Below are 19,111 nucleotides of genomic sequence, written 5' to 3'. Positions count from 1 at the left end.
AACAGCTTCTAAACTCAAGCTGTTAATAAATACAGAGCACCTACACTTTTTTCTAATTTGAGCCAACAATAACTTCTATCCCAGAAGCATGAGTAATTATTTTTATATATTTTTTTCTTTTATATTTTATGTATTCACTAATTAGTATTGGGTTTTAATCGAATTTTATTTTAGCCTATGTTATATAGCCTGATTTTTTTTATTTATTTATTAGTCCTTTGCACTCGATATGCACTGATACCAAGACCTGCTAAAACACTAGTTTAATGTTTCTGGGACAGTAGTGACTATTCTATTCTATTCTGTTCTATTTTCGACATATGAGAACTAAAATGGAGTGTGGTGAAACTATTTGACAGTTAAAATAACAATAGGAAAGAACAAAACAGAAAAAACTTTTGAAGAAGCAAAAAATAAAGACATAAAATGTACAAAATAGCAATACAATTGTTGTAAAAATTATACTATATCATAATAATTGTGCAAAAATAGAGGTAAAAAAAACCCCGATAAACTAACCTGCCATACAAAACATAAAGAAAATTAAAACAATAAAAACAATCCAGACATATGGCATGGGCTAGACAGCAAATGAATGCCGTCAGATAATAAATAACAGTAGGAAGAAAATAAAAACATCCGCTAAAATGCCACTAGATGGCGATTAATGTACGCTTTTAGCTCACTTACCAAGCATTAAGAAAAACGAGGTAGACTGGAAAAACAAGTTTTACTCTGAAATTGCAAAACGACCAAGACACCGGAAATAAGCTTTGAGTGCGGAAGCACTGATGAACCTGCATGATGTGTCCAAACTCGGAAATTAAAGTAGATTAAAATATTTATATATTTTATGTTGGGAGTCGGACAAACAGGGAAAGTTTCACAGCAGCTGCTGCAACCTTCGGTTAAACGGGTTCATCCTAAATAAGTTAATCTGACCGGGTGTGATCCCGTGTCCTGCTCCGACAGGTGAGTCCTGCACCGACAGGTGAGTCCTGCTCCGACAGGTGAGCCATGTCCGCCCGCGGCGTCTGACCATGGAGAACCTGCGCTCTCGCCTCAAGTTCGGGAGCAAAGCCGAGGACGTGAAGCTGAGGAAACGGAGGTCCCTGCTTTACTCCAAGGAGGATGGGACGCTTTTAAACCACGGTGCCGTAACCAACCGAGCTTCTTCTGTCATTAAACTCTGCAGCTGCTGCTGCTGTGCGCAGGAAGGAAACCACGGCGTTGTTGCCTTAGGAGCAGTGATTTATCTCCGCAGGCATCCTGAGGGTGGCTGTCTTCACTGTGGTGTTCAGACTGGTCAACTGTCTCCTGGTCCAGACCAGCTTTGTCCCCGATGAGTACTGGCAGTCCCTGGAGGTGGCCCATCGGATGGTCTTTAAATATCCTTTGTGTTTCTCTGCCAGCGTGTGTGATCCATCCATCCATCCATCCATCCATCAATCCATCATTCCCTGAGCGTGAGGCCGGGTACACCGTGGACAGGTCACCACGCCGTCACAAAGACAACCATGCACACACTCTCACAGTCCTGTTTTAAGACAGTGGGAGGAAGCCGGAGTACCCAGAGAGAACTCACACGTGCACAGGGAGAACTCGTAAACTCGGCTTCAATCCCAGGACCTTCTTGCAGCAAGGCGACAGTGCTAGCTGCTGCACCACGGTGCAGCCCTAGTGTCTGTGATTCATTAATTAATCAATCAAATCCTTTTAATATGCGGTGACAATTGTTCAGAACAACTTTTTAAGTTGTCATAACCTGATCCTGTCAGTCAGCTGTTCCCAAACTCTCACCAACTCTTGACCTGGAGCAGAGACCTGCGATCCGTCTGTGGCCGATAAGCAAATCAAACAACCGTTAATTTTCCTGTCGCTTTTTATTTCTTGCGAAAGGAAAACGATATGCGCTCTCTATTCAGTCTTCTGGTAATTTGATTTGATTCATTTACACCGGGGCCTGTACGAGCCTCTCAGGGTACGACAGCCCAGAGTGAACACACAGCACTTTGGTGCTATCGTGTTATTCTCAGACCAGATGAAAACAAAATATGAAAAACGATCTAACAGCTTTAATTGAAAACAGAAAAGCAACAGTTGTTCAGGCTACCGCTAAAGTATAATAGCTGTGATCATTAGAGTTACGTCTAAAATGATTTCTGTGCTCTTTATTGAGTAAAGTAACTCTAACAAGCTGATAGTAGCTGGTTAACGGGTCAGGCTATCTGCTCAGAGAGCTTTAAAGCATTAAATGTTGTTGTTTTTTTTGGCGTTAACGGGACAGCTGCAGTGCTATTACTTTTGTCTTCCATGTTTGGGATCAGAGCAGCATCTTTTTCTCAGGGTTTATTCTGGGATTTGTGTTTTTTTTTATTATTATTATTGAGGTTCCGACCTTAACAGCGAGACTTATGGGTATCTGACCTGGGAGTGGAAAGCGGGAATCCGAGGATTCACGTATCCTTTGTTCTTTGCCTTCTTCTACAAGATACTACACCTCCTAAACTACGACACAGTCTATCTCCTGGTGAGTTGCTTTATTTTCTTCTCAGCACACCTTTTTTTTTTTTTTGACTCAATCTTCCCAGCGTTTATGCGGATTTGGTCCTGTTGCAGATTTGGCTCCCTCGGGTGGTTCAAGCACTTCTGGCTGCGTTTGCTGATGTCAAATTCTTCTCACTCCTCCGGACATTGGAGACTGAGGACACCGCAAGATGGACGGTAGGAAAACCTTGCCGTTGTTGAATTCCTGATGAATAAAACGTTTATCTGAGTAAAAATTGTTCGGTTACTGGATTTAATTTTTTTTCCTGCTGAACTTTTGACTTGTCAGAAAAATCCTTGCAGAGGACTAATATGCAGAACGAATGAAATAAAGGGAGCGCAGCTTGCTGCATTTTATGTTATGACAAATTATTTGTTTGATTTAAAACATCCAATTTAGAAAATTGTGTCCAGTGTTTTGATATTTGACTGATTTTGATGGATTCAGTTTGAACTGGACCTGTGGGTCTGCCCTAAAAAGCAAAACAAAAACTACAAGTTGGTTAGATTTGTTTAAAGGAGCCAATGTTTCGTAAACCGGGCTCTGAAGAACGAGCATGCAGTCCTTATTCAACAGTTCTAGTTTTAGAACTAGAGCTGGTCTTATTCATCCAGATCAGGGGTCAGCAACCTTTACAACCCGCAGAGCCATTTTTGCCCTCGGTCCAGCTAAACAAAATTAGTTTAGAGCCACAAAAGTTACACATCTCTTTGAAACAAGAGCTTGTTTTTATAGTGTACTATAGGACATTTGTTTAATTTTTTTTAAATTAGAGGTCAACATTTTTTATTATTTAACCAACAGTATTTTTATGTTTAGGTTTAATACATTTTCTTCATTTTTATAGCAAATGGCATCAACATTATGAAAAAGCAAGTCATTTGCAACATATTGACAAAAAGATACTTCATTTAGCTATAGTATAGATTATTTTATACACCATTAGTTTCTTTCTTTCGATGCATTATTTATTGCAAAAATAATGCATCCTTAAGCTAGCAATTTTAAATTACCTTTACATTTAGAAACATTGACCAATTTTGTCACCCTGCATTTTTGGTCTAAGTTTTAAAGAGCCAAAGCTGAAGGTGTAAAGAGCCACATGCGGCTCTGGAGCCACAGGTTGCAGACCCCTGATCTAGATGCTAAAAGCCATGAAATAGCGCTATAACATTGTCTGAAAATCCGAACTTAAATATCAGTGTTGTGCTGCTCATGTGATTTGGAGAACCGGCGGTAAACAACAGCGGTTCTAGCTGCTTCAGTGGATCTTTAATTCAGAACGTTTTAAAAACTTTGGAGAGGTTTAGAAATTTGAAGTAAAAGTGTTTCCTGGTTTCAGGCTGTTGATCCAGTTTTGTTGACTCTGCCTCTTGTTCTGGACTCCAGTTCTTCTGCCACCTGTGCTCCTGGTTCTCCTGGTTCTGCTGCACCAGGACTCTGACGAACACCACAGAGACCACCCTCACCTGTTTGGCTCTCTTCTACTTTCCTCTGCCGGGGGCCAAAACATCCAGCAGGTGAATTGAATGCTTGTCAGCGCCCTCGTGTTGTTTGTTTGACTTCATCTGTGAGCGTCTTATGTCTCGCTGGTTTTCTGTCGCGTTTCCAGTGGAAAGTACTTGTCCCTGGTGGCCTTGGCTGTGGTGGTGCGTCCGACGGCCCTGATCGTCTGGTTTCCTCTGCTGTTGTACCATTTCTGGCAGGAGGAGAACAAACTGAGGCTCGTCACTCGTAGCTACATTCCTATAGGGTGTGTGCTCTCAGCCTCGTGAATCCTCCCACCGTTTTTTTCTTCTTTTCCACCTCCTTCCCTCACATGTGTCTGTTTTCTCTTTCCCAGGATGTCGGCGGTGCTAATTTCAGCGCTGATCGACTGTCTGTTCTACGAAAAGGTAAAACAGCAAAACCCTGGTAAGTTGTATGTGTCCGAGGTCGGATGATAACTGCAGGTCTCTCTTCCAGTGGACGCTGGTGCAGTTCAACTTCATCAAGTTTAACATCCTGCACGGCGTGGCGGGTTTCTACGGCTCCCACCCCTGGCACTGGTACTTCACCCAGGGCTTCGCCGTCGTCGTCGGCCCCCATCTTCCCTTCTTTCTGCACGGCTGCAGCCTCGCCTTCAGGAAATACAAAATCCTGCTGGCCACGGTGGTTTGGATCGTTGGCGTGTACAGGTAACCTGATCAGAAGGCCTACCTGCCTGGATGGTCACGAACGGTTGGCTGAGGAACATTCACAAGTTATTTTTCTCCTCTCAGTTTGCTTCCCCACAAGGAGTTCCGGTTCATCTACCCCGTGCTGCCGTTCTGTATGATCTTCTGCGGTGAGGACCCGGTTTCGCCTCTTTAAACCCAGTAACGGTCGCTCCCTGATGGGATATGTTCACATCACAGCTGTGTTTTAATCACAGGGATTTCTTTAGCCCGCCTCAAAGCGTGGCGGCGCCCAGCCGCAGCCCTCCTCGCGGTGTCCAACCTGGTTCTGGCTCTGTACACGGGTCTGGTACACCAGCGAGGCACTCTAGACGTCATGGACCGCCTTCATACGCTCTGCGAGCCCACAGTGGATCCGGCCCGCCCACAGTCGGACGTCCTCTTCCTCATGCCCTGCCACTCCACGCCTTATTACAGGTAGCCCCCCCTGCCCCCGCCCCTTTGGCCGTCTTCACTGCAGCAGAATCTAAACAGCCGGCACTTGTTGTAATGAAACCTGTATATCTACTTTAAACTGCAAGTCAGTGCAATTAGCCAAAGGATTCACACCGCTTGAGTTTTCCCACTTTAGTCACGTTACAGCTACAAACTCTAAGGTATTTTACTGATATTTTATGTGATTGGTCAACACAAAGCAGTGCGTTAATTTCAAAGTTAAAGGAAAATGGTTTTAACAAGTAGACATCTGAATGGTGTGGTGTGCATGTTTCTACACTGGAAAAAGGGAACTCAAAGTAAGTAGAATTTTCTTAAAATGTGTGTATTTTTCCTTGATTTGAGCAGGTAAATAAGACTATTTGCCAATGGAATAAGATTTTTGCACTTAAAATAAGAACGATTCATCTCCATCATCTTATTATCAAGTGCAGGATGTCTAATTATCTTATTTTAGGGGTAAAAATACTCATTCCATTGGCAAATGGTCTTATTTAGCTGCTCAAATAAAGGAACAATATACTCATTTCAAGAAAATTGTACTTACTTTTAGTTCCCTTTTTGGAGTGTACCATCCGTCCGATGTCTTCCGCTTAGCCAAGATCGGGTCGTTGGGGGGCAATCGGTTCAGAGAGGAAACGCAGACATGCCTCGCCTCAGGACATCATCCAGCTCATTCTAGATCTGCCCCGGGGTCTTCTGCAAAAAGGAGGCCCCCCGGCGTCATGCTGATCAGATGTCCGAGCCACCTCAGCTGACTCCTCTTGATGCAGAGAAGCAGCGGCTCAACTTAGAGCTCCTCACCCGATCTCTGAGCCGGGCGACCCTCCGGAGTGTATTCTCAGTCAAACTGAATGGAGAGCTTCTGTCAGCATCGGTTTTCAAGTCTGGCGGTTTGATTTGAGTCTGAGCTTTGTCTGGACCACTCTAACACATATGCCTTGATTTATGCCGTTCTATTGTAGCTCTGTGTTTTGGTTCACTGTCCTGCTGGAAGAGGAACGTCAGCCCCAGCCTCAAACCCTTTGCCCAATCTTAAAGGGTTCTTCCAGATTTTCTTTCTCTGTATTTAGCTCCATCCATCCTTTTAGTTTTAATCCAACCAGCTTCTCTGTCCTGCTGCAGAAAAGCTGGCCCACAGAACAACGCCTCCCCCATCGTGTTTCACTGTTGGTATGTTCAGAGGGATGTGCGGTGTTAGTTTTCCGTTTCATTCTCATCTGACCAGACCACATCCCTACCGGTGTCCTCTACATGGTTTGTGGAAATATACCGCTTTGTTCTTGCCATTCCATTAATGGTTGTCCTGTCCACCTGAGCGGTGAATCTCTGCAGCTCCTCTAGTTGACCCGGGCTTCTTGGCTGCCATTTTGACTATTCTCTCCCAGCCTGACAGGCATGTCGTGGCACGTTTTTGTTTTTGGCAGACCGATACGGTTTTATTTTTGAAATGCTGGTTTAACTTTGGTGTCTCAAACTTAACAGATTTCTCTGTTTATAAAAAAAAAAAGTTGAACATTATGCATAATTTTCTTCCACTTCTCAATAATACACTTTGTGTTGATCAATGACATAAAATTCCAGCTAAATACATGAAAGTTTACGTTTGTGATGTAACAAAATCACTTTGGGGAGACAGCAGAGATGTTATTCAGACATCTGCAGCAGTTTAAGTAGCTGAAGGTTGTTTTAAGGAAAATGGTCATTTTTGTAAAATAGGCTGTGATATTTTCAACCTGTAAAAAGGTGAAAACCATAACTTACGTATATGAGATCAGTTTTCGTTAACATTAACTTGATAAATGTTCATTATAACCCAAATAAGATGATATTTTAGTCTTCAATCTCTGCCCAGAAACCATAAATCCATCTTTTTTTCTTTTGTATCCAAAGCTCCCAGACTGTTGTGCAAACTTGGTAATATTTATTTGAGCTGTTAAAAGGTCTTTCAAAGACTTCATTGAATTTTACTGGGTTTTGCTTATTTTCAGAGGAATGTTTTTATCTTCTTACTTCAACCAACAAATCATTCAGACATAAAAAAAGCTCCTAAACTCAAGGGATGAACCACAGTTGTTTCTATTCTGAACGGCCAGTTTAGCGGAAATTGCAGCATAAGCCTCATCTTTTGGCAGAGACAGGGTTCATCTATTATTTTTTTCCTTTTTTAGACCTAAGAATAAAAAGATAAAAACATAGGAAAGCCTCAGAAATCCTGAAGAACGCCTTGCTGCTTAGAGGCACCATATAAAGAAATGTTGGATGGTTAAAACATTTATTTGCGCACGTAGAAGCTGACGGCCTTCTGTCTCCTCGCAGCCACGTCCACTGTCCTCTGAAGATGAGGATCCTGGAGTGTCCTCCAGACCTCGGAGAGGACGGATACTTTGAAGAAGCGGCGCAGTTCTACAACAATCCTCTTCTCTGGCTCAGGACTTCATTTCCATACAAATCCTCCCTGCCAACACATCTGGTTTTATTTGATGTTTTGGAAAAGGTAGGGCACAAAAAGAGTCTGTGTGTATTTATGCAAATAACCAATGTTTAAACTAAACACATTTTTGCTATTTTCACTGTAGGAAATCTCCACATTCCTGCAAGGGAATAACTTCACGAGGACAGCAGAGATATTTCACAGTCACGTTGCAGAGGGAAGAGTTGGAGGAAGCATCTTTATTTATGAAAGGCACTGACGAAACAGCAGAAACACTGAAGAAAATATTCTCTTGGAGAAAATGTAACAATTCTCTACTGTAATAAATATTTTAAACTCCCAATGTTTCCAGTTCAAAATCTAATTTCCATCCACGGTTAAATTATTTGAGGTTATTATTTTTCCAGTCATTTCTTTGAGAAACATTTAAAGCAGGAATAAAACAAGCGGGTCCAGTTAAATCGAGACCGAGCGGGAATGTTAGAAAACAGCGTCTGCATACAGCTACAAACTACCGTATTTTTTGGACCATAAAGGCGGAGGACAGAATAGTTGGACTACACTGCCCTGTTTCTAAACGGGCCAAATGAAGGCCAAAATAAACAAAATAAAGTTTCTGAGCACAATAAAATTTAAGTATTTTAAGTGCGACTTATAGTCCAAAAAATACAGTAAACCTGGACTGAGTTTGGCATGGTGTCACGTTTTATATTAGGTTAGATGATATTTTTATTGACTTTGTTACTAAACTAATGAATTTATGTAAAGTATGGATGTTAACCCAGCAGGAAACGATCCAAGAGTTCAACCCAAACCAGCCAAGTGTCGGATCTTCTACAAAAACCTTTAAATTGTTAAACACACAACAGTTCTGGGATGTTCAGTAGCTTGAAAAAGATTGTGCAAACTTGACAAAAAAAACACAAAAAAAAAAAAAAAAACACGAGTGTGCGTCTAAATAAATCCCAAAATTTAAAGGGGAAACAGCATTCGTGACAAATTCTTCTTTTCAGTATTTGGGGTCAAAGGGCATTGGGCCCAGCTCGATTTTAACGTCAGCCATGTGTGTGTCTGCGCTCCTTCCTGACCGGCTCCACCTGCGGGCACATTGAGGACGAGATCTTCCCCTGGGCTGCTTCCTCTGCTGGGGCCTCGCTCTCCAGTGTTCCTTGGAGCCGGGGTCAGGTCCCCGAAACGGTCCTCTATGGGGTGGACAGAAAAAAAACGAAATTAACAGGCAAGACTTTTATAGGCAGAAACTGCTGCTGCCTTGGGGATGAAAAAGAGTGAGTTAAGTGATTAAATATAAACAGGAAAAGCTTTCTATATTTAGATACCCTTTAAACTTTTTTTACGTTATGTTGGAGGAACACCAGAAACTTTAACTGGTTTTAAAGTCCCAACTCAACCAATCGCCTTCATAGGACTTCTAATGAGTAAAAAGAGAATAACATAATTAATTGTCATATGTATTCAGCAGTTCAGAGCTGGTATTTTAATTCACAGTCTGTTAAAAACATCCAGTCAGGCAGGTAAAAACATGTGATGGTTGACAACATTGATTAATTTCAGTATTAAAAGGTCCAAAAGTGCCACTGAGACAGATTGTTTGAATGTCTGTATGCAATTTAAACTGTGCAAATTATATATATATATATATATATATATATATATATATATATATATAGATATATATATATATATATATATATATTTTTTTTTTTTTTTTTTTTTTTGACAGTGTCCTGTCTGGCAATGTGGCAATAAGAATTGTTGTGTTAATACCAAAAAGAGCCCAACAGATGTTACTTTCACAAGTGGAGCAGTACGGCTTCCGCCATAGTGCTTCGCTTGATTTATACATGTAAATAGTTTTATGATAATTTATGCAGGGAGTATTTCATGTCATATGGACACCAAAATGAAAAAGTAGAAGAAGAAAAGAAAGAGCAACGAGGACGATGCCGGGGGACCCAAAACCCCAGATGCCCAAAGGACCCCCAAAGTAAAGGTGCCCAAGAGAGGCCAACACAGGAAATCTGCCCCCCCCCCCTACCCCACCAAGGAAGAGGAGAGACGGCCCCGCAATGCCGAAACCCCCGGGAGCTGCGGGGACGAGCCCGTGGGCTCCGTCGGCAGCCAGCTGCGCTGAAATGGAACCAGCCATAGGCCCCAAAATAAATAAATAAACAAACTGTGCAAATAACTGCATGATTAAAAAATAATAATCCTGTGATTTTAAGAAGAATATGGTTGTACTGGTTCTTAGTACTCTCCTTTCGTTTTTCTCTTTGCCAAAGCGTGGTCTGGGAATATGATTCTCATTTAAGATGCGAGATCCCGGACGAGCCCCCATTAAATGTTACGACCCAGCTAGTATTTAATGGTGAAAAGGGGAAAGTAACATTAAACCAGATAATAGTGGTTAGAAAATTTGAAGTGATTTATTGTTTTGTTTGTCCAGGCTTCAGCAAACAAAAGGAGGATACTAGAACTCGTACAAATTACCACCAGCTGCGGTTTACTAGTAAATAAAATCGCAACCTGATGATAACAGAATCAAAGCCAAATTTATAGTGTTGCATCATGGGGTTTTTGTGCACTGGTCAATGTTTTCAACCACTGGAACCCGATTTTATTCCTCACGTTATTTTAGGTTGAAGTTGAAGTCATTGCAGGAATTCCTCAGATGTTACATGCCTGTAAAACAAGACAGTCTTAGCTCCGAACCGTGGAGGATATTTAGGAGGATATTTCACCTTGCGGGACACCTACCGCGGGCCGTAGCTTTTGGTGTAGCCTTCTCCGAAGAAGTGCCTGTAGATGTAGTCGTCGAAGTCTCCAAACACGTCGTCGTCTAGGCCGTGATACTCGTGCATGCCGGCCAGATAGTTTTCCACTCTGCTTACGAAGTCTGTGAAAAGCATGCGGTCGTGGATGAAGAGTCCATCGTGAAAGAAACCGTCGATGAACGTGCCCAGCTCGCTCCAGTGGTAGAAGTGGCCCACCTCCTGCTGCAGGTAGCTCTGCAGCAGGAGGTTGAACTCGTCGGCTCGGATTGGTTCAGCAGCTTTGTTGAAGAGGCTCATGGACTCCTGGTAGGCGCAGTCAAAGACCCCGGAGCATCTTTTCACGCTGCTCCTCTGGGTGCCCTCATCCTGGTCCTCCAGAACCTTCCCGGCTGATTTCCGTGTGTTGCGGTCGTTCTGGGAGGAAGCAGATCTGTGCTGGGGTTTCTGTGTTCGGCGCTGCCACGGCTCGCCTGTGTTTGTTTTGTCACATTTCTTGTTATAAAATCCCCGGGCCTTGTTGATGAACGTCGAGGCCGAATCCTTAAAGTGCCTGAAAGTGGATTTTACAGAATCAGAAAACTTCCTCAGGTTTTCCTTCACGGCCTCCTTGGCTTTCTTAATCTGCTCCTTATGGTGGTGGACAAACTCCTTGGTGGAGTTCTTCACGGCATCAAACGTCTCCTTCACTTTCCCCGCCATTCCCTGTTTAGCTCTCTTCGTTTTGGATTCTCGGTCTCCTTTGGCCGTTTCTTCTTTGGTCTCCACATAGAGCCGCTCCCACAGGTCGGAGCGTTGCTGCTCGAAGCTCAGCCTCTTCTCCATCTCCATCAGACGTCTCTCCAGATCCTCTGCCTCTGTCCCACCGTCCTTCCCAGACTCAGAAACGTGACTCCTCAGAACACTTAGCTCTCCCCTCAGCTCCTCCGTGACCTCCCTCTCTCTCTCCAACTTCCTCCTCAGCGTGTGAAGTTCTCCCGTCATGTCTTCCCTCTGAATGTGAAAGTCTCTGATCATCTGCTGCTCCTCCTCCATCTGCTCTTTCAGCCTCTGGTTTTCTGACAGCAGCGAATCGGCCTCTGCTCCCCTCGCCTCCAGATCTTGGATCTCGGAGCGCAGGTTTCTCAGCTCCTCCTGTAAGACGGTCAAAGACGTTTCTTGGCGCTCCAGGGAGCTTCTCAGCCGGGCGTTGTCATCTGTTAGACTCTGCTGTTGAGACATGATGTTTGTCCTGTCCTCCTTCGCTTGTTTCAGCAGCTCCTCCAGATCATCTCTCTGGACCTTAATGAAAAAAGGGAGATAGTTTCTGTTGATAGTTGTTGAGGTGTTGATAGTTTCAACACCTAAAGTTTAAGTTACCCGTTTGTTTTGTTTAACTCACCGCAAAAAGGGAACTAAAAATAAGTAAAGATTTTCTTGAAATGAGTGTATTTTTCCTTGATTTGAGCAGGTAGATAAGACTATTTGCCAATAGATTGAGATTTTTGCACTTAAAACAGGAACAATTAATCTCTAAAATAAGATAATTAGACATCCTGCACTTGAAATAAGACGATGGAGATGAATTGTTCCTATTTTAAGTGCAAAAAATCTTATTCCATTGGCAAATAGTCTTATTTACCTGCTCTAATCAAGGACATTTACAAAGATTTCAAGAAAATTTCACTTACTTTTAGTTCTGTTTTTGCAGTGCTCAGAGCATGTCTGAAGAGGAACAGCTGGATTTACCTGGATGCGAACATGTTCTGCTTTGAGCTCCTGGTTTTCTTGCATGACTCTGTCAATCACTTCTGACAGCAAATGAATAATCTGCTGCTCATTTAAGTCATCTTGGCCAAAGTCGCTCCCCTGATTGGGATGAGTCAGGAGTAAAGAGAACAGGTTTTATTAGTCCAAATCATCAATCATAATATACTTTATCTAGGTTTTAGCTTTGACTTTAGTGCTCCAAGTACATCTTTCCCTGCTGTTTTCAAAGCCATACTACCAAAAATTGACAGTTTTTCTTCAAATTTTACATTATTACCTTTAAATATCGAAGAAAAAAAAAATCATGCACATAGGATCTGTGTCTTTCACAGTTGTTGTTAGTAGATTGTTCTTTATATGTTTTTAAAATCATATTACAGACCGTACTGTAAACGTTTTCTTACACATCACTAAATACAACGCCAGGACTTCTCTGCTACCTTGACTGGTACGTTTTCCATTTGACCTGCAGCCTGAAAACCTGAACTCTTCCAGTCAACCATGGTATGAGCAATTTGGAGGTGTGTGCGCTTTCTGCTGCAACTGGAAACCCAGAAAATACCAACCGCTATGCGCAGAGGCCTTTTTACGGTGTTGTATTTACTGCTGTGGAAATCATGGGTTGTTTGTTTCAGCTGACTGGTGAGATCCTTTTTATTACAGCCAAGGCAGTGACCGGGCTTCAGTGGGCACAGCACCTACACCACCAAGAGGGTTACCGTACTTGGAGGGTGTCACGGTCGACTCTCCGCTCCATCACGTGTAAAGGGAAACGTTTTTTTCTATTAGGTTTATTTGTTGAGTCAATTCACCAAGAGGTGCATGAAAGAGAAATTTCTTCACTCAGCGACTCCTCCTTTTGTCCTTTAGTCAGTTTAATGTTATTTGTCCTGCATGTTCAGCTGAACTGGGAGCTGTGTCATAACCAACCTGCTTTGTTAAATGCTGATCTCTGACATGCTGCTTCAGAAGCTCCCGCACGTCTGCGTTCTCAATCCCTCTGCTTTTCTGCCTTTTTTCAGTCTGGACCGTGCCTGAAGGAGAGGTTGGTAAAAACGTATTATCTACACATGCCAACACACCGATGGCACATGTTGAAGCAGAGGTCTGCAGTTACCGTAGAAGTGGCCAAAACCCATGCCGACGGCGATAATGATGGCGAGGAGGACGCATTTGTTAAGGCCGCTCCCACCTCTGCCTTGCTCTCGGCCCTCATGAGCAGCATCCAGCCTCACCTCCACCCCATCAGCCTGCTGCTGCTGCTGCTCTTCCTTCACCTCTTCATCCCCGCATCGAGACTCTGGCAGCACCTCCTCCTCTTCCTCTGGATCAGTCACAGCGCTCGGGGTATTTTTCCTAACCCTTCTTCTTCGTACGATGGGACTGGAGCTTCGCACGACCTCATCTTCACTGCTGCTCGAGCTGGTCGCTGCTGGATGTTGCGCTAGGAAAGCTACAGTTGACGTGAAAAAAAGATTAGGATGCAGGCTCCACAAAGAACACTGCAAAAAGGGAACTAAAAGTAAGTCAGATTTTCTTGAAATCAATGTATTTTTCCTTGATTAAAGCGGGTAAATAAGACTATCTGCCAATGGAATAAGATTTTTTGCACTTAAAATAGGAACATTTCATCTCGATCATCTTATTTCAAGTGCAACATATCTAATCATCTTATTTTAGGGGTAAAAATACTCACTCCATTAAAAAAATAGTCTGATTTACCTGCTTAAATCAAGGAAAAATACATTAATTTCAAGAACATTTGACTCACTTTTAGTTCCCTTTTTGCAGTGAAGACACCAGCCCATTATGACCTGAAGCTTTGTTTTAAAAAAAACACAGTGGAGAAATAAAACACCTGAGAAGTCGACACTTCACTGGTTATTTTATAACATTGACTGTCAATTTATTTATTTTTTTATCCCAATGTGTCATGACGGTGTCAAGTCACTCCAGGCGGTGTAAGGTAAAATTATACGTGTAGCATCAGGTCATGATTGTAAACATGAATAAGTGTAGTTATTCAGGCAGACATCAAGCTGGAAGGTGCATTTGCTTTTCCACAGTTTGAAGCCCAAAGCAAAAAGTTTTCCTAACGGTCCCCTTATGCTCCTCGATGAACTCCAGATTCCTGACATCACTTTGACAAGGAGGCCGTCCAGATGAAAGCGCTGAATGCTCGTGCATTGGACCTGCATTGACACAACCTCTGGCAGCATTTGCCAGCGCTCCCAGGTTCTAACCCCTTCGTGGAAACACAGAGGTTTCTGAACTGTCTTTGCTCAGCTGCTGAGATTCGCTGAGTATGACGGGATTTCTGCGATATCGATTCACAAGAACCTTAAACTGCACATTCGCCCCGTCTCAGCTCCACTGATTAAGATTAGTTAAAAAAATGACAAATCAGCACTGTGCTGGTGACGCTGAACAGCATGTTGCTGCTTTTGCACCCTTGGTTTAACTTCCTCCATATAGAAGAGAGGGGTGGACGTTATGCAATCATGAGAAGTGAACTGTTTACTTATCATGCAAACCCTAAAATGTCACCGCTGCTGCAGAAAGATCAGTTTGGAGCTGAAAAGGCTAAACTTTATCATCAGGTACCTAAATATTAGGCAACAAGAACATAGGTTCACTGGGCTGTTTTATTCAGCACGTAAACCTACTGATAACTACATTTCAACCATTTTCACCTACCAGCCTCCATATCAGGTGGTGTTCACCGGCCTCCAAACAATAAATTAATTTAAAACCTTGCTTTTATGTCAAGCATTTCGTCAGGGAGTTGACCTGAATTCAAAGTGCAACTAAAAACAAGCTGTGAAACATGCTTGTAAAACAAGATGGCAGCCGTGCCATTATAAACAATGAAAATATAACAAAACATTTGCTGCTAGTGGTATTACACATTGAGCTAAGAACAGGCTTCACTGCACTTGTGAACTTCAAACTAAGTTTAAAAAAAAAAAGTAAATAAGTAAATGAAGTACCTCGTATTATGGTAAAAAAAAGTTTATACTTAACAATATTTTGACAATTCGTTTGCCTAAACATATATTCAGCATCACATGCTGTTCTCTTCATAGAAACCCAATAAGTGTATTGGCAAAATAAAATCCAGATTTTCCAAAAATGAAATCTCAAAGAATTGTAAATTCGAATTAATCGATTAAATCGATTTATCGCCCAGCCCTATCCAAACAGCTTAGCTATAAAGTTGACAAACCTTTTAATGGGAATCAAATATTAAACTTAATTCACACTTCACTACCCCCATGCCCTAAGACATCTTTCTTTAAAGTTTTTGGGGCGGGACAACGCAGGAAATCTCAGATCAGTTTGTAGCTCAGGAGCCACATGTCTTGCAGCTCTTGTGAAAATAAATCATGCCTACATCAGATCTCCTGGACTCTATCTTTTAATCTCTATCCAGCATGCACCAGAGAAATGCCAATTTTATTATCAGCACCTATTAGTGGTGCAAGTCTTAAATAAGGCTTTCAGAATAAAGCAGAAAGAAGAACTCTGCTTGGAAGTAGATGGAAGACAGTCAGTGAAGTTCAATAAGAGTACAAATACCTTTGCAGGGCACTGCATGTTAGACTTTTAATCTTGTGCTTAATGGCTGAACAAAGCACAAAAACAAGTATTTGAAGTTTTTGAATCTACGTTTCAAGTCCGGAGCTTCAGTTTACTTTTGTTAAATAAGAGAAAATGTGATTAAAATGAGATTTAAACTGGGCCGTGCTGCGATGGCGCAGGGGTAAAGAGCACGACCCATACACAGAGGCCTTAGTCCTTTGCAGCATGTCTTCCCCCTTTTCTCAAAACCCCTTTCCTGTCAGCCTACTTTGTAAAAAATGAGACCCTAGTGCTGTAAAAACCCACAAAAATATTATATATATAAAACCATTATTCTAGTGTAAAGATGTTATCAATTTTGAATGTTTAGTGGATTTTATAGTCTGCTGTCTTCTACAGTTAGAGGATGCAAAAAGGTCGCACTCACACTTGAAATCTGCATCGTGCACACAGGATGAAACTACCAACACACATGAGCACCAGCCACTATTAGTTTGGGATGCTGCTAAACACGGTTAGCGTCGTGCTAGATTCATTTAGATTTGGATGAGGAAAACGAGCAGACTGACTTCTCAGGTGGTCGCTGAAGGTCACCAGAGTGTGTGGAAGCTTCCAGTGACTTAACAACAAACCTGCTCGGGCACAGGAGAAACGTTCTGTGTTGGACTCATTGCTGTGGACTGGGTTAGGAGAGATTTTAAAGGAATCTAAAATGACTCCTACCGATGTCTGAGGCAGTGAAGGTATAATGACTGCTACTGGAGGTGCCGAGGTAAAGCTCCTCTGTGCTGGTTGCTGCCGCCGCCTCCTCCTCCTCCTCTGCAGGCTGGCCCTCCTCCAGGTCTCTCAGAGTCACAATGTCAGAGTGATCGCTTGAGGAGAAAACTCCAACTGAAGCGCCGTCTGCAGTCTGCAAAAGATTGTTTTATAGGGTGATAAAACTGTAATTCTGGGTTATTCTAACATTTGCTGGATCTAAATTCAGCTCCTCCCACCTCAGGACCTTGCAGTGTCTCATCTCCAGGCTGCTCCCCCAGTGCGTCATCAAGAGAGTTGGCAGCGTTTTCCTCAACATGTAGGGCTGGAAAACAAATTCAGTATGATCAGAGCCAGCGTTTACACAAATAAAATTGTAAGCAGCTTTATTAGTCACAAGGAATTGGATGTTTGCCGATCAAACTAAATTAATGGAAAATAATGTATTAAAGTTTGTATATAATTACATATTTAACTAAACTCAAACATTAAATAAATGTGAAAACACATACATTTATATTTACAATATAAAACTTTAAATTTCAATTAATTTAATATAATTAAATAATGTTAAAAAAAACAGAAATGTACTTTTAAATTTTACTTTTTTTATTGGAAATTAGAGGCAAAAGTTATGGTTATATCAGACAAATAAGTTATTTGTGGGTTCATTTTCCCTATAATAAAAAAAAAAAAAGAAAAGCAGTTGCATGGTCCATAAAATATCAAGAATATGCACATTTTTATGACTACATCAACATATTTAGAATTTTTTTTTTGCTAAAACAGCACAAAACGAAATATATTTTGCCAAAGTTTATATTCAATATAAACTGGTGTTTAGTGAAACACCCGCTTTAGAGAAAGTTTACAAAGTCATTGTAAATAAAAAAAAATTTGGTATCTGAGCAGCTTTAACAATATTTCTGCAGAAGGTTGAACATTTTATCATTTATCCCCAGCTCCGAACAACAATTTAAGGAAGAGCAATTACCAAGATTTGTACCAGCAGATGCTGAGCCTCGTGATTCAAGTGGCTGTGATTCTTCCAAAGCGGGGCGCTCTAAGAACTCAGCTCCGTATTCGCCCACAGCCTCCGATCCCAGTGTCTCTATATCTGAACCCTAAAGATGCAAAATACAGTAAAACCGGAAACCATGAAGGTATACTATAGTTTTTACTTCACATATACAGTTATATTAATAAATTATCAAAAAATGACTGTATAAAAAATAGGAAAAGTTTTATCAGGAACAGAGATGTACTAAAAAAAATAGAAATATATATATATATATATATATATATATATATATATATATATATATATATATATATATATATATATATATTACCTCTGAACATGCCACTAAGTATTACCAGGCTATGCTGACAACCGTAATTTTTTAATAGTGTCTGTATTTCACTTTCATAAGAAAAAAAAGCAAACTAAAATAATATGTTGCCATGTTTAAATAATAGTAAAACACTGTGGGAGAAATATTTTAATATTAAAGTGCAATCAGAATCAGGAAGTCTGAGCTGCCTCAGCCACAAAATGATGATCTATGCATCTCTAATTGAGACTGAACAATCACAAGTCAATTGAGGGGAAAAAACAGAGTACAGAAAAAATTTTTTCAAAAAGTTCTGTCACAAAGTCTATAACCTCATATTTAATTTGATTAATAACATTACTAAAACAAAAAAACATACCTCATTACTGATAATGGTCCAGCCACAGGACAACTCTGCATCACTTGATGTTTCTGACATGTCTGTCAGCAACAATCACGGCTCTAAAGAACAAAGAAAGTACTAAATTTTCTGATAAACAGAGGATTGGGAATATACCACATCAGCATTAAATCCAAAAAAGGAAAAAAAAAAAAAACACAATTGGGCTTCAGTTCTTGGAGACAAAAACGTGTTGCTCTTCAGATAGAGACCAAAACGTTTCTAACTCCAAAAACTGAAAGTCCAGTTGTTGTTGTTTTTCAACCTTTTCTGGATTCACCTTGCCTTAAATGACAGAGAATCATCACCACCAGCAGCCTGTAAATAAACTACAAGCAGAGAAATAGCGGCCACTGGCGGTCACAGTGCGGTATGACACCTACAAGATAGCCAAGCGGCGACAGGAAAACGAAAAGAGCCATAAAAATCACAGATTACAGCCGCTAACACTGAAGCTAGAAGCTGCAGCAGACATTATTTTGGTCTTTTAACGCCAAACAACGACATTCGGCAGGTCATTTCCCACTGGTTAACTCGCCTAACAGGTTTATTATTTACGTCATCTTCCAAAACATAGACGCAACATGCAATTACCGCAATGTGGGCAACGCCCGCTACTTTTCTAAAGGCGATTTATCCTCGCCAGATGCAGCGAAACAAAGAAAAACTGTTTAAACTTACCGGTGTTTTGTGCGCAGCGAACACACAGCTGTTCTCGTGCGGCTTCGCGCTGTTGTTGATGCAAGACTGCCAGGCCAACAGCCAGAATATCCGTTAACAGTACTTCAAAGCCGTTGGCTTCTGGGAAATGTAGTTTTTTAAGTCGTGCAACCGGATAGGTAAACTTAAGCGGTTCAAAAGTGGAGAA

General features: G+C 41.5%; 2 protein-coding genes across 4 annotated transcripts; one reads left to right on the top strand and one right to left on the bottom strand.

Moving 5' to 3' along the window:
- Nucleotides 1-743: 743 nt before the first annotated feature.
- On the top strand, nucleotides 744-7,976 carry pigb (phosphatidylinositol glycan anchor biosynthesis, class B). Of its 2 annotated transcripts, XM_036136389.1 has the most exons (13): nucleotides 744-972; nucleotides 1,011-1,152; nucleotides 1,265-1,388; nucleotides 2,413-2,530; nucleotides 2,620-2,724; nucleotides 3,938-4,068; nucleotides 4,161-4,301; nucleotides 4,392-4,443; nucleotides 4,514-4,725; nucleotides 4,810-4,874; nucleotides 4,962-5,181; nucleotides 7,519-7,696; nucleotides 7,779-7,976. In XM_036136389.1, the coding sequence occupies exons 2-13, from the start codon at nucleotides 1,041-1,043 to the stop codon at nucleotides 7,890-7,892; spliced, it is 1,572 nt and encodes a 523-aa protein (XP_035992282.1). In that variant the 5' UTR covers nucleotides 744-972; nucleotides 1,011-1,040; the 3' UTR covers nucleotides 7,893-7,976. The 2 variants fall into 2 exon arrangements, with proteins under 2 accessions (XP_035992282.1, XP_021167723.2); XM_021312048.2 differs by having other exon boundaries at nucleotides 744-1,152.
- A 283-nt stretch (nucleotides 7,977-8,259) lies between these two features.
- On the bottom strand, nucleotides 8,260-19,111 carry ccpg1 (cell cycle progression 1). 2 transcript variants are annotated; one of them, XM_036136388.1, is made up of 11 exons: nucleotides 18,925-19,111; nucleotides 18,223-18,305; nucleotides 17,504-17,633; nucleotides 16,749-16,834; nucleotides 16,477-16,663; nucleotides 13,289-13,624; nucleotides 13,102-13,205; nucleotides 12,151-12,270; nucleotides 10,409-11,703; nucleotides 10,280-10,333; nucleotides 8,712-8,835 (listed from the first exon to the last, which is right to left on the bottom strand). In XM_036136388.1, exons 2-10 carry the CDS (start codon nucleotides 18,280-18,282, stop codon nucleotides 10,303-10,305), a joined length of 2,349 nt encoding a protein of 782 aa, XP_035992281.1. In that variant the 5' UTR covers nucleotides 18,283-18,305; nucleotides 18,925-19,111; the 3' UTR covers nucleotides 8,712-8,835; nucleotides 10,280-10,302. The 2 variants fall into 2 exon arrangements, with proteins under 2 accessions (XP_035992280.1, XP_035992281.1); XM_036136387.1 differs by lacking the exon at nucleotides 10,280-10,333 and having other exon boundaries at nucleotides 8,260-8,835.

Source organism: Fundulus heteroclitus, chromosome 4 (assembly GCF_011125445.2).
Source record: "Fundulus heteroclitus isolate FHET01 chromosome 4, MU-UCD_Fhet_4.1, whole genome shotgun sequence".
NCBI classification, from domain to species: domain Eukaryota; kingdom Metazoa; phylum Chordata; class Actinopteri; order Cyprinodontiformes; family Fundulidae; genus Fundulus; species Fundulus heteroclitus.
This window is presented reverse-complemented; position numbering and strand designations above follow the sequence as displayed.